The sequence below is a fragment of the Apteryx rowi genome, unplaced genomic scaffold (genome assembly GCF_003343035.1).
Source record: "Apteryx rowi isolate R43461 unplaced genomic scaffold, aptRow1 scaffold_373, whole genome shotgun sequence".
NCBI lineage: Eukaryota > Metazoa > Chordata > Aves > Apterygiformes > Apterygidae > Apteryx > Apteryx rowi.
In genome coordinates, this window is record NW_020450230.1 from 345,611 (window position 1) to 361,896 (window position 16,286).

The following is a 16,286-nucleotide window of genomic DNA, read 5'->3' on the forward strand; positions in this document are numbered from 1 at the left end:
TTATAGATTTTATTATATATTTAAACATTTATTATGTATATATGTATGCTATATAAAATAAATAGTTGTCTGGCCTATGCTCGACCCTGTTACTTAACAAGCACAGACAAACACATACAAACACATACAACACTTATTGCAATCGCTACACCTGAAAACTGAAATAGGCCATTTTTTTGCCTCACTGGAAGATTTAGACTTCTTTAAAATTGCCAAAGTCAAGACACACATTGACATGAGTGGCCTCTGGATTTCAGCATAAGCTGTATTTACATGARCTTACAAGAACGTTACAAGAACTTACATGTACCTGACAGAAGTGGTTGAAGCCTGCCTGGTGAGCGGCAGGGGTGCAGTGTTCAGGATCAGAGTCATGAGCGGACACTCCGACAAGTGGGACAAGACCAGAGAAAGGAGGAAGGATGGACCCAACACCAACCTGGTCACCTTCCCCTCCAGACTCAGGGTCTGCCAAGCCCCTGCTCTGCCCTGCCTGGGGGAGGCCACACCACCGCCCGCCAGTACAGGGGAACCAACTGGACCAAGCAGAAGTACAGCGGTGTTTGTAAAAGAAACAGTTGTGTGTTTATGATCGCACACTGTCMTTCTGACTCACTTTCCCTCACACCCCAGTACTGCCTCCTGCACAGACCACCTYTGACCCTCTGTAAYAGTGCACAGATGTCTTAATGCTATTCACTACTTACCACAGTCTTGCCTTTCCACTGACTGCCCTGCTAATAGGCAGTTATTGGCTCTTTGCTGTCTTAAGACAGATGGGGATAATTAGGCAAATCATTCAAGCTACGTCTCATTCATAGCAGGATAAAAGTATTTTATGGTTTCCCCATAGAAATGGCTTTACCTGCTTTATGGCTTGTTACTACGGCCCTCATATATAAAAATAATTGTAGGGATAATCATCAGATATTTTAACAGATCAACAAGTGTCTAATACTAGGATAAAGAAATTATTCAGAGGACCGTGTTAGCTTGGAAATTAACAAAAATGGTAATAAAATATGCCAAAGATGAAGTAAACCACCTAAAAATTAAAATCTGTTCATCAACACAGCATAGAGTAAAAAAAGTCAAATTACCGTCAGTGTCTCCTCATGCCTGTATCCATACTGACCACTTCTGGAATTGAGAAAATAAAACTTTTTTGCTTGTTTAACACCAGAGAAAAACTAACCTGCATAAAGGCCCTGGCCTCAGGAGCATCAGTAGATTTGCCACCAGCTTCCTCTGCACCTCTGATGAACTGCCTGTCCCTGTCTTGCAGCTCTCAGCTCTTGTCCTTATGACATCAGCACTCAAGTCCTGCCATTATTACATAATCATTGCTACATAATCATTATTACGTAATGGAATTTTTATGTTTCAAAAGTGCTTTAAAGCTGGAAAATGCTGCGCGAGAGGTCTCTATCAAAATGGTTCATAATTAAGAAGTTGATTGCTGTTGATGATAAAGCCAGTAAGAATGTGACAGTGACTCCCAATATAGTTCACGCAGGTTAAATAGGTATAGGTAAAAAAACACCTGGCAACTGCTATTCTGGATGGCAAAGGCCAACTTTCACTCTGTAAGATGACTCACCATTTTATCAAACAGAAATTATATGTCTTCAATACGCAAAGGTCAATATTCCTGACTAAGCTTAAGAGCATGAAAATAATGTTTTAAAAATTAAATTAATATTTTAACTTAAATGCTTGGTCAATTTCTGCTGCTCTGTACAGAAGTTCTAGACCAAGTTCCTGCTTTACATGCAGAATGGAATGGACTTCTAAATAAGAAAATAAATTAATTTGTTTAACACAGTATATCCTAATTTTTGCTAGACAACTTCTGCACCTTCTGCACTTTTTTAAGCTCATAAACAAATTACTCCACAGTAACTGCTTAGAGATTAAACAAACAAGCCACTGGTGCCAAAATATTCTTTAGGAAAAAAAGATATGATATTCASTGAAAAAAGAACAAAATTCTCCAAAAACTATGTATATCTTTATACATGTATATATACATACATACAGGCATACAGATATCTACATATACTTATATTTATATAAACAAATACACAAAGAAGTGAAAGCCATAAATAGCAAAAGAAACCAAATAAAAGCCCTACTCTCCTGGTTATGTCCTAAATTTTCTTATGGAAACCTGCATCACTATGTTCTAAGTATCATTATGTTTGCCTAGGATTTCTGGAAATATGCACGCCACATTCTTGATGAAAAGTCCTGATGCTGCCTGACTCAAATATTTCTTGTACATATGTACTACAGCTCTGAATCTCTTATGAAGTACTGCTACACAGACAGGAATTCTGGACATCCCTGATGCATGTGGACGTACTTATTGTGGTTGTATAGGACAAGATGAGAATGCCCAAGGCTTGCTTTACAGCATCAGATTTACTACAGTGGTCATCACAGGGAAGTGTATATGCGCTTGAAAACTCAAATGCTTTCAGCAAATATTTGCTCTACATGTTCTCTTTAGGTTCAGTATTTCCTGGAAATGTCTGTCTAACTGCATATACCCCAATAATGGGTGAACAGTAAAACATGGTAATCCTAAACACAGGTCTTGAGACAAAATCCTTTATTGTACTGTGCTGATGTTTTTGTTGTATCCCGTCTACTAACCCTTTGGCTGCTTGGTCTGGTAGATCTACACCCCAACTGATAACCAATGATCCAGACAGGAGGTAGGGACTACAGGCTTTTGCTTTGAAAGGCTTGGATAAGTGAAGATGTCACGGTGCTACTGTTTACTCACAATTCTAATTTAAATTTAATTCAAATTTAAACAATAATTCAAACTTTGCATATAAGAAAGCTTGTTTACAGCAAAACAGAGGATCATAATTTACCTAGAAACAGACTACTCATATACCATCTTACTGCATAAATAGTCTAAAATCTCAAAAGTATTTGGAGATCGAGGTAATACTAAACATTTGAATAAGGGTTTCAAAATCCAGGCCAGAATGCTCTTCTCAAGCCAAAACAGGTTATCCAAACCCAGCTAAAACGTTTATTTATGTGAATCTGAGACAGATGCTAATCTATGCTGAGACACAAAAGAACTGGAACTAGAAGGAAGAAGAAAAACTATCTCCCTGTAATCTTGAAAGCATAAGCATAACTTCACATCTTTTTGAGCCAGCTTCCTCAGTCATTACCCTCTGCCCTGATTACATGGAAGTCTGGGAATCAGTTAGCCAGAGTTACACTGTAATTCAGGCAATAAAACCACTGTTCCTAAACCAGATTCCCCTGAATATAAGCTGTCAGCAGCAGCTTTATTTTTTGGTTTTCTACCAGTTATTCTCATTTGTAAAGTGCATAGCTCAGTGAAGGCACTATATGATGATACCCCTAGAGATAAAACCAAGCAAGATAAAATCTTAAATATGTTAATTCTGGCACAGAAAAACAGGATGTTCAATTCAAACCTCCTGAGAGCAAAATTATTGAGCTGTGTAGCTTTATGAAAGAAAAACTGAAAAGATTTCATGTCTCTTAGCACAGATAGCAACTGGCAAGACTCTTTTTTCATCTTAAGTACATTGTCAGTTTTATCACCCGTATGAATTCTACCGCAACCCTTGAAACGTTTAAAACTTTTCCTAATCATGAAGCAAAGATTACTGTTTTTACTTTGATGACTAATTCAAATGTTGATCAGTAGGATTCAGTTTTATTATCTCAGTAATCTGGGATGTTTTCAACCTAAGGCTTTTCAAGAATTCTTTCAGAAATGCTTACTTTATGTATACGTGCACAGAGGCTTTTCAGAATTCAGACAAAAAAAATGTTCCATAAAGCTTTGTTTCTCTACCCTAGTCATGAACAGTATGCAGGAGAGTAATCAAAAGGGCCACTGTAATTATGTAAGCTGCAGGTGCACTTCACAATTTACTTCACAATTTCCCCTTAGCCTGCTAGAACATTACTTCCATCATAAATAACACACGACAAGTATCATATTATGCAAGCCACAAAAATAAAGCACTCTTTATATTAGCCGATCCAGTTAATCACATAAAAAGTTTTAATTCAATGAATGCATGCACCTTTTGAACAAGCTGATTTCTATCACCATAATTACATTTGGAGCAATAGATGCATGTAATTTCTAACTGTTTAAATTCATGGTGGCAATGACAAATTAACGTAAGTATTTATGAATGGAGCATGGACTTCCAAATCTGAGCCTAAGCAAGCAGAAATAAGGAGTATGAACCACCAATTGAGCCAGACATGGACAGTGCAGCTCCTGAGAAAGCAGCTGAGAGTATATCTTGCTGGAGGTGCTTTTTAAGCAGATGACTAAGGAATCAGATGTAATTTCAGGAATCGGTCCTATGGAGCCAAGCAGATCCATCTCCAGCACAGACCTGCACGCTGTTATGTATTACTACCTTTTCCTTTTAAGCTGCACCTAAGATCCCAAAGAGCTTTTAAGCTGTTTGTCAGTTAGCAAACGACTTACTTCATTAACCCTGAAATGTAGCCCATCATAGTTGATGGAAAATTCTCAAACTATAGAAAAGAAGTACAGAATTTCACATGCAGCAAAAAATTCAAGGGTTTTTAGATAAAAAGAATTAGTACTTGAACTAGAAGTTAGCCAAAGCTCTATTTTTGCAGAAAGAAAGAACAAAGCACTTTTTTGCATTTGCAGTGATTGCATAACTACACTGCATAGGACTTGAGTTTTAAAATTCACCTGTAACAGTAACTGCAGATATAAAGCATCCTCTTGCATCATATTGAGAAAGTAGTTCAGAGTCAACTCAAGTGGAAAAGTTTTACTTACTAAATCACCTGTCCAGCTTTTATAATGTTCCATTGTCCTCAGTATTCACCCTCTGTCAAGGAAGAGTTGCTCTCTACAGCGTATTTTCTACTGCTTCATCTAATTGTATTCTTAATGGTGACACTACCACCACTTCAAGTTGGATAACATTTGCTAAGCTAATTCATTATTCCTAGGAAAGTCTCCTCTTTCATCTTTTCTTCTACCATATCCTCCACTACCTCCAAGTATCAAATCCACATTTATCCTTTCTTAAATTATGTCTCTTATGTCTAAATCCTAATAAGTTGTTACCGTGAACTGGAGACTTATTCTAGTCATGGTTTTATTGGACCTCTAGAAAAAGAATTTTTACCTAATGGCCATATTTGCACATATAGTACAAAATTACGCTGTTTTTTTACTGCTGTTATATGTTCTTGAAACTCCCTGCCCTGTTGGTCTTCCTCCATGTGACTGTTATTCTCAGGAATGTTACTTTGTTTTTCCCACATTAAAACACTGCAGCTTTATGTCTGTATTTCTAAGTTCATTAGAATCCCTCGGCCAACTATTCTGATTGCACAGCTAAGAAAGATGTTTATATTAATTCTATATACATTATACTCTTTGAAGCTAATGTATTAATATTAGGTATTCAATATTAAGTATTAAATTAAGTATTAAATTAAAGGGTGTAAAGGCTTTAAATTAGCTTTCTTAATAGAATTTTGTATATATGATACTTCTAAGGTTAGGAATTAGTTTCCCTAACAGTATTAAAATGGAATGAGTACCAAATTCTTATGGTAGTCCATCGAATATGCTAGATACATTTTTGACTATCATTAATTGTAAGTTATAATGGTTAGTTATTATTTATATAAACATTATTGGCCTTTTTCAAGTAAGTTTATATTTTCAGTTACAGTTTCTAGAAACAGTATGAAATGCACGCTGCAGCTCATTGTCAATATATGATACCAATACCATAGCAACTGGTAGATTGTTTGGGAAACACATCGACTGCACACAACCGATGCTGGACTCGCGCCTCAGTACCTTGAAAAGCCAGCAGCAGGCATATTGCGGCTGCTTGTGCTGGCGAGGTCCCTTGTGCCTCAGGCCCTGATGGGCCAGAAGCAGGCGCACGGCCTCGATGCTTCTTGTGAGGTCACTTCTGCCTCCGGACCTCACAGGCCAGGAGCAGGCGCGTGGCCTTGAGGCATATTGCGAGGGCACTTCTGCCCAGTTCCCGAGCAGCTGTATGTAGGCGCCTTGCTGCTGTTTGTGCTTGTGAGATCACCTTCGCCTCAGTAATGATAGCCCAGGCAGCAGGCCCCTGGCTTCCACGCTCGCTGAGAGGCAGGACTTATTTGAGAGGTGTCAGCTAGAGACAGAAAATACTCAGTCACAGAAGTAGGGCAGACTGGCACTAGCTTGTGACTCATCTTCTGCTTTGCACTTTCAATAACGTTTCTGTGCCTTTTTTTTTTACAGTCAGCTGTTGATTTTGTATATATAGTATTTCTAAGATTAGAGATTAATTTCCCCAATGCCCCTTGGTGCATTTAATAAGTGTTACAGAGAATTTAAGACGCCACCAAAAAAGTAACATGACAATTTAGAGAAAATATTTACTAAGAGAGAATGAATTTTCTTTCTTTTTCTAAAGAATAAGCAAATGTGTTTCATTTGGGTAATGACCTCTAAACAAAATAATTAAAAAGCAAAATATCTCAGAAACATTAGAGAAGCCAAGTGTGAACACCAAACAGGAAGAAGTTTAGCTACAACACTACAGTGTAAGTTCATACCACAGTGATACTTTTCTAATGAATTACTGTAAGAAATATGTACATACTCATTACCATATGTTTGCAGAACAGTTAAAAAAAAGTAAATTCAATATATAACTGTTCTTTTATGTTGGAAAGAAAAAAGCATTTATTGTTATGAAACTTCTTCATCTCTAAGCCAGCTTTTAAGTTGCAATGAAAAATTAACAACAGCCTTCAATATACTGAGTTTTCAGGTGAAAGAGTTTTCAGGCAGTGGTAGCTAGTACATTGTGGCAAAAAARCATACTTTAATGAATGTAAAGTATGAAAAATATAAAAGAGTATATTTATTTTATAGCAATTTTTTTAGATTTAGAATGGAAGGCTTGTGTTTTTATATTCAGAAAAAAAATTACATATATATATTCAAAAGTATTCTAGTAAACACCCTTTGTTTTGTCATTCTTTCCATAATTACTTCAAACTCACTTGAATAGAGATCTGAATAGACAGTCTGCAGGTTCAAGCTCATTAGAAGTGCAAATATATTTCCAGCTAAAATAATGAAAAATTCTCTTCTGTTCAACAGAACCTAATTTTAAAAAAGTCAGAATGTGATGAATAAAAAATTTTACCTAAACAGCTAAGAAATCTAATTTCTGGGCATACGTTGCCAAAAATTACAAAAGAAAATTTTCAACAACAACAACAAGAAAATACAAAAGCCAGCAAGCAAATCTCCACACCATCATTACACAAGTCTGTCAAACACTCATTTATGAGCCATCACCTTATTGAAGCTCATATGTGAGATGTTGCTCCTCATCCTGACACAGGATCCCTTGACTAGCTCTGCCTGGCACTTGTGGTCCTGCTGTAGGAGTTGAGGTGCAGCGCCACGCTGCAGCCACAGCCCCAGTGGCTGCCCCCATGCCAGCACCTGAGAGTCAACAAGTGCCCTGATGGCATCYGAAACTCAAGTGTCCCTATGGCATGACTCAACACACATGTGCACAGCCTAATGTGGCCTGTGGCTCGTGGTCTTGAACATCAGGGAACAAAAAGGCTGAAAGATCTTCTGACGGTGCAGTTTACAAGATTTTGTAGTCAAAATGATTTCTGGAGTATTAAGAGGAAGAAACAGAAGTAATTGTTTCCCCCCTTTTCTCTGGGATTAGTAGCAGTCCATTGAAAGGGTCATTGTGTCTTCCCTCAGTCTACAAAATCTCCCTTTTTTTTTTGAGTAACACTTTTACCAAGTAAATACTCAAACTTCTCCAAAATATGCAGCTTACAACAAAGTGCCAATAAGAATTCAATGAAATTCCAAATTCTCTAACTATCAGTGTATCAATCTTTCAATCAAGTTTGCCCCTGTTCAACAGCCTGGTCTATTCCAAAGTTTGCAGTAGGATAAAAGCTTTAGATGTGCTAAAATTACATTCTCATCTAATTCTTAGCTGGATGGATTAGACTACAAGATACTGAAACATTAAACACTGAATTCAAACTTCTACAGCCTTGAAACTCTGGTGAAGCCAACTGAAAGATAACATCTTATACCACCATAACTCAAACATGACTTCTAGATCTTCAGTACCAAAGAAAGGAGATTCAAATAGCCGGCCTGAAGTCTGTGCTTTGCCTGGGCTCAGCATGAGTCTGTAAAACTTAAAAACTACCTTCTTTTTATTGAAGAGCAGCATAGGAGCCTCACATTGTTCTGAAAGTTGGTTCATGGGTTTTTTGAGTGTGGGACTTTGATGGTCCAAATTATTAGCATTCATTAAATCTGCCAGACTACCACTAAGATTAACAACATCAGTGTCTAGTGAATCTACAATCAGTTTCAGTTATTTATAGAATTCTATGTTATTAATCAGTTTTACAGTTTTTATTATAGATTGTTTAATATTTATTTCAAATGTTTAATGGGAAATGGATGAACATGAAACTCTTGGAATTATATCAAATCTTCCTTTTTCAAGTCAACCAACTAGAAGGTTCATGAAGTTTGCAGAAAATATTTTGAATTTAGTGTTCTTTATCAATACAGTGATAATACTATGTTCTCACACAGAATAAAGAATAGGCCATTTAAGAGTGCATCCTCAGGAGAACTGAAGAAAGTAATCTGCAAAATTATTTTCTCCCTAGGAACATAATCAGAACATGAAAAATGCTTGAGTGTGTCAGGAAATCTAGCCCAGTGATTTGCCTCCAACAGTGGTAATACAAGATATATTTAAGAAGAGCACAGAAGACTGGCCACTTTCTTCAGTCCATTCACCTCATACTCCCCCAGAATACACAACCACTAGACTAAGGATGTTAGAGGTCTGAGTTACAATGCCCTCCTCCATAGCCCTTTGTGGTCAGAAAACCCAAACATTCAGTAACCACAATGTAAAAAAGTACTTTTTAAGTTGGTTTCACAGTCTTCTATAGTTCCAACAAGTAGCCTTTAATTCTGTTATTGAGAAATTTGGAATTCTGTTATTGAGAAATTTGGTGAATAACAATTCCACATTCAGCAATTCCACCACTTTCATGATTTTGTACACCTTGGTCATATCCTTCCTCAGACTTCTCATCTCCAGAAGAAAGTTTCTTTCCTTCGAAAATCCAGCCTGTGGGGCTGAAAAGATGAGGAAGGGAAGAAAAAGCAGGTACTGGGATCTCATCTCAGGCAGCACCTAACATGAGGGCAGATGCATTTTCTGGATCTGGGAGGAGAACATGTTCCTGGGTCCCACCACTCTGACATAGCCAAGAAGACCAGACAATGAAAGAAATATAAACTCCTCAGTTCAGACATATAGGGGTCTCACTACAAWACATTACTAGTATTTATATTAGTTTAATACAGCACTATCTGTATTAACTTTGTAGCRATGCATTTTTCATCCAGAGTTCACCAACCTAGGTCTCTAGGTTACTCTGTACTCAGAATTACCCAAGCTGTCATTCCAGAGGAAAACAAACAAACCAGCCAACAAACCAAACAAGCCAAAAATGTGCATATGAGGGTTTATTTAAGATTCTTCATCTACRGAATCTAACTGAATTATTCCCATTTAACAGATCCTAGGCTTCCTTAAAATAGAGAACGTGCCAAGAAATTCCACATACTGCTAATATTGCATTGAGCCAAAATAGCATTCAGATACACATTTCTGTTGATAAATCAGGGTAAGTACAACACTGATGTTGACCAAAACTGGGACAGATTTCATATTCTCAGATAAAGCGCAACCACCAATCTTTCTCTTATGTGTTGCTGCAGCAGCTTACAGGGCTATTAAAACGATGTTATTGTTTTCTAAGTGTTAGCACTTATGTAAGAAGCTAAGGCTTGGAAACACAGGTGGGTTTCAATTGTACAAAAAAACAGCTTTTAGTGCAATAAATAAAGGCCAAGGTCTCCCTTGTGTAACAAGCAACATTACCATCAACACCTGGAAATGCAGCAGGAAAACATTCAAAGCCACCGCTGTAGCTTCTGATCGCTGTAGCTTACTTGCTGCATCTTCTTATTTTAATGCGTTCCAAGTGAAAGCTTAATGATAATTAAACTCAACAATAACCTGCCCTACCACACCAGCAAACATTTTCACAGCTTTTGCCCTCTACAGCTCTCAACTAAAAAAATGGCAGACATTTAATGTCACATTGAGAAACCTAAAGTAACAAAACTGTTGCACCCTACTCTCACACTCATTAATGTACCTCTATAAAGGATATCCTGTTTTTTTAAAAAACACGCATGAAGAAAGCTTTGCCAGTGACTATACTTTAAAACAGAATGTCAGGTCAACTTAGACCTCGCATTTAGTTTTAGAAAACAGACTTTTATAAAATGTAATATAAAAAGCAACAAAAATATTTCATTTTTTTCTATTGAAAATTCTCTTTTTAAAGGAATCAAGCCATTGCTGTATTATTTGTAGCTCAAATGCTGTAGTTATCTGTGACTACAGGAGAAAAGCAAGTTGATCTGAAAGTGATTATAAATAACATTGCATTAACTAATTCATTCTTTTCATCCAACTTGAATGAAATGCAGATATTAACAGCATCAATATGAGAAGTGAACTAGATTACGATTAAATGTATCAATTAGCTAAGGTATTGTTAAAATCACAGATATATATTCTAATGACATATTATCAAATAGGAAATTATTTAAAAATGCTAAATCAACTGTAAATTATATAAATGGAGCTCCAATCTGTTCTATTTTTATCAAGAAATAATGTACACTTGTTTATCTTTTAAACATTAGCAGTGGAATTATAAAAACACAGAGTATGGAAGGGAGTGGTAGTCATGGACAGAAATAGGTAGAAAAGAATTAAACAGACGACTGAGGAAGTGAAATTTAATTACTTGTAATTCATTATGAATATTTTAAAAAACTGCAGAAGTTAAGGGAGTTCCTTTTCATTTTTCAGTCAGAAGCAAATCTAAGAGAACTAAAAATAATTTCACAATATTTTTGCTCCCTCTTAACCTACCTCTTTTTTTTCTCTACCAGCTGTCTGCAAAGCTCCTGCCACCGGGTATTCAAGCTTTCCAGTTGTTCCTTCAGCACACTAGCATCTGCTCTTGATGACTGCTCAATAATCTCTTCACCAGTTACATTTAGTGTTTTGACAACAGTTTGCTGTCGCCCAATGCCATCCTGAAGTTCCTGCAAAATACCCAACGCATACACATATTCATAAAAAATGTCAAGCATGAAACAAAACGCTTCATCACATACTGGCCAGATGGAAGGAGGTGAAAGATTTTGCTCTCCTCTGAATTCCAAATGCATAAATCCCAAGGCAAATAGACAGAAAGACGTATTTTATGTTTTTATGACATGTATCTTTCAGTCCATCTCTACAGCTTTTCTTTTTCCTGTATTCTTGTGTGCTAGAAATCATTACAGTAAAATTCTGCAGATAGATTAGTAAAAAACCTTGTGAACAAATTTATTTCTGCACTGTGTTCAATAGCTTATGAGGTATTGTAAAATTTGCAAGTGCAGTGTTTGGAGTTCCTACTGGCTATAAATATAAATAAGCGATGTCAAGAAAACACAGACTGTTTGAAGTACTTTTCCAAATTCCTTTACAGAATACACTTGTCTCCAGTTGTGAGAAGCTTGATAAACCATTCCCTTATGCTTCGGGAAATTGAACTGCTAAGGAAAAGTATTACTTACATTGTTTCTACTTACACAATATAAAATGCAGAACTACAAAAAAGTTACCAAGATGGACTGTTAATTTTTACTAAATACATTAGGATACATTTTATACACCTTTTATCATTAAAACACTATCATGCAGGTTGTTCCCTTAATTCATTTTTAAAAACAACACAGCTCTGAATCTGTAGCTTAGAATTGAACATTGTATAACTGGTCAAAAAAAGTTCATATTCATAAATGATAGCAATCATTTCATATTCTTAGTAATTAGTAGAGCATGAGTAATTTTTGCCTTGTATATTCCTTAAAGTGTACAAGCAGGGAAGTGTAAAATCATTTTCAACAGTTTACTGCTAAAATAAGCACAAACTGAAATAATTTCAACAATCTGCACTCTGGGATTCATATTCTTGATAGGTTTCAGAATTTCAGGAAGTATATTGAATCATATCTACATACAAGAGCTTTCAAGCAAAATGCTGAATCTTTTTATCATCTTTTTTTCTGGAAGAAAAAAATATTTTAGTATATCATACTCTGGAATGACGCTATATGCTTGTTTTCCATTCCTAAATATATAATATAAATTACAGGAGAAGTTAGTAAAACCGTATATAAACATTAAACTAAATTTGCCTAAGAATTGGTCCAAATCGGCAGAACACAGCTTTCCAGAAATGCAAAAGACAAACATAACAATGGTTCTTGTATTTTTTATATAATCTGTCTATTAAGCTCTTCAGGCAGGAGACCATGATTAAAGTCCACAAAGTAAACCACAGTGGAAGTTAACATGTTTTAACATGACCACACCTCAGCTGACAACTGCTAACTCATTAAACTGCTGAAACTCAGTTGCATGCCCTAGCCCACTTTTGCACAGATTTTGGACAGACAGCTTGAGCACCAACGGCAGGAGACCCTGGAGCACAGAGGCGAACGCCAGCCAGCCCCCGACGCATCGACCCACAGTCCTGCACAGGAGTCGCAGCCGAGCCTAAGCTTATTCCCATTATCCATTCTGCTTGGTTTTGTTGCAATTCAATTATGTTGCTGTAAAAGATAACTGTGAAAATCATTCTGGTATGTGCTACCCCTCAGTAAAAATTATTATTCTATTTTTTCCAAACTATTTTTGCGTCCCATAGTTTCAGAATAAAAGAGTAGCAGAGTGACAAGTATAATGCTGCAGTAGTCTGCATACTGACTTATATTCTAGGTGGTACAACGCTGGGAAAAGCAGAATTAAATTTGGGGGTTCTCCAATTTATATTTGTTACAGAGATATAGTTCTTCACATGGTAGAATTCCACTGTGGAATTAAAAAAAATCAAGTAAAGTGAGCAAAAAATGTTAATTAACATTACTGGAGGCTTCTGAATTGGCCTTTGCCAGTGAATTAAATTTTGGATATAAGAATATAAACTATTCTTGTATCTTTCATTTTGCTTATGCGATATGATACCATAATCTACAACCATGCGTTTTTCTGTCTCTCTTTGCATAAATTCTCTGAAGCTATAAATAACTGTATCACTAAAATATCTGAAAGATCTATGTGTGAATATTTGTGAATGGTTTACATTTTCCTTTGTATAGCATTTTACATAATTAAGTACAGGACTTTATTAGACATGAAATAAAATATTATGAACATATGATGCAAATGGTAAGACAGATCATTTGATAAATTTATCAAAACAAAAATCAGAAATTGGTGCTTATTATGATTTGGAGGTCCAAGAAGACTTCATAATCAAGAAAGAACAAAATCGCTACATAGGAAAGGACAATTCCAGAAAAACAAAAAAAGGCCAAATTCATTTCTTTAGAATAGATTTTAAACTTTTTGCCCGGAGAAGACTGTAGCTCAGTAGAAATAAATATTACATAGCAGGACATCTTCCTCTGCTATACTGGCGTATGTAGAGTACCTGTTACCTACCTATTGGCGAGAACATACAAAGGCAAGCTATCTGCTTCTGGCAGCAGCTTTCCTCTGCTGCTATGAACTATCTTGCACTTCCTTTAAAAAATAGCAACTTTTTTCAAATCAGTTATGGTCTTCCAACTTTAAATACAAATACCTGGTTATTGGCATACTAGAAATCTTTTAAAATGATTTTCCTTTAACTTCAAATTACTGCTACATAAATTAATTAAGATCACTAGTACTGTAATGACAAACAAATTACTTAAGTATTTAAAACATTACAAGCTTTCTAGTTCATGGCAGTTTCCACGAAACATCTGAACTTGAAACTCATTTGTTTATTCATCTAAATCAAGTACATAGTAACAGGCCCAGAGTCAAAAGAAAAACGAAGGGCTCATTTATGTTTCCTATGCCCAGCTCCTTAGCATAGAAGACCTAAGGGCACAAATACCTTCAAGTGGCTCCAACTGTATAAACTAATGACCAGTCATGGCCTTACAGACTTAACTATTTTTTTAAATCCTTTTTAAGTAGAATGGCCAGTGGTGTTGAACTACATATTTATGTAGGTAAATGAGAGACATGGGAAGAAATTAAGCTCTCTTCTCACACAGACTCACACAGACTTTTTCATTGATTTGAGGGAAGAATAGTTGCTACAGGAACAGTCACTAAATGACTAAAGGACACTAAATGAGATGGAAAGAGGTAGACTTCTCTCGATAAAATTCATGGCATGAAACTTCAGGTTCTCCTCTGGACCACCTTATGGAGGATCTTATTTATCTTCTAAGATTACCACAAGGAAGGTTATAGAGATCAATCTGTTAATAGATGCATTCATAGAAGGTGCCTGAAGTTCAGTTATGTGAATAGCCACACAATATTTTTCCAAAGAACTCTCCTTTTTCAAGATTTCATAGCATACATGGAAGTTCAATTAGATCTCAAAAAATACAATATATTTCCCATTTATGAGGAATTGTCTAATTTACTTTCAGTCTTACGAATTCAGTTGACTCCCTTCTATTGCCTTATGCCCCCAAATCAATCCATTCCATGCAGTGCCTTCCTGTTTTACTATGTTTTGATAGGCAGAGGAGGTTAGCACTTTCAAATCAGAAAATATTTTCTGTTGGATGCTGTGCTATAGTCCAGTCATGCAGCCTCAAAGATATTCCTGGCCCAAAGTGTCCCACTTTGCTTTGCCTGTGGAACACGTAAGATTTTAAGACAGCACTGTGGAAGAAACTGCAAGATCTTCTAAGACCCAGGGACTCCTAAAAGCTTCTTACTTTGCTTTCTTTGACGTATCAGATCTTCTTGTCTTTCCATGGTAATGAGGATGCATGTTAATGAAACAACAGATGGTCCAACCTTTGGCTGTTATTTTCAGGTRTGAGATTTGCTATTAGGAATACCAGTACTGGTCAGGTAGTTTGCCTAAATGCAAATATTCTCTATCATTGTGAGGCTGAAAAGTTATTGGTCTTCACAGTACACACCTCAGTTTGGGTAATGCCCAGCTTAAAATGAATATCTAGTTTTTGTACATATATACAATATTTCACATGGATTTTAATTCTAGAGCCTTTGCATTCTGCAGTAGAGAACATTACACAAGTAAATCATAACAGTGAGATGTATACAGTCTGAAGAGAAATATATTACACAAAGTGGCTTATCTCCAGTGAACCACCTGAAACAATTGTGTTTTTGCATGCACCTATATGAATGTAAGATCCATACCACTTTTTGAAAAACTAACCAAGAACAAAAAGCTTCTACATATATATAGCAGGCCTGTTTATCTGGAACAGTACAAACATAGACCAAGACAGGGAAATTCTACTTCTTGTATTCCAAAGCTTTTAGAACTAAAATTTGTAGAAACAAGGGGTGATCTTTTTCTAAAATGAGAGAAATAATCACCATTCAGTATATTATTGTAAACCAAAATGCTAATTAAAAGCCTCTTTAAATAATGTCATCGAGCTCTTTTTCTGAGTTCACAGCATCTTTAATTAGTTTCTCTCCCTCCCCAGCACACACAAAAAATTATCTGGCAGCTATTAAATGATTTCCACACTTATTTCAGTTGAGACAAAATTAACCAAGGGAATCTTCTGATTTATTCTGTGACATATTATGTAATAGGTCTTTCTCACAAAGTGAAAGAAGAAAACAGCTCAGTGGTAAAGGTATCCATGAACCTCCCACAGAATCCCTCCTACAGAAATAGGAACACTATTTGCCTTGTGCAGGATGTATACAAAGGAGAAGTGTGAACTTCCATCAGGTCATGAGAGGACGCTTCTGGCCACCTGCATTTCAGATCACCAGAGAGAACTGAATTTGTGCGCTTTACCTGAGATTTACTCAGATTCTTTTTTCCAAAGTGCTCTACATACTTCACACCCTTCACATGATCAAGCGGAAGAACATATGCTGATCAAGTTTGTCTAGATTCCATAGTTTAGGAAAAAAGCAGCTTATTCTTGATAGTGGATACCACATACAGCATAGCAATCCATTAAGATATTTAGCTTTTTA

The 16,286-nt window shown here is 36.2% G+C and overlaps 1 protein-coding gene across 1 annotated transcript in view; it reads right to left on the reverse strand.

Moving 5' to 3' along the window:
• Nucleotides 1-16,286, reverse strand: part of LOC112969900 (dystrophin) — a gene marked incomplete at its 3' end in the record, with an annotated part of 817,409 nt that overhangs the window by 327,847 nt on the left and 473,276 nt on the right. The window contains exon 40 of the mRNA XM_026073700.1: nt 11,115-11,290. Within this exon, the coding sequence (XP_025929485.1) occupies nt 11,115-11,290 (176 nt within the window). The remainder of the gene's footprint in view (nt 1-11,114; nt 11,291-16,286) is intronic.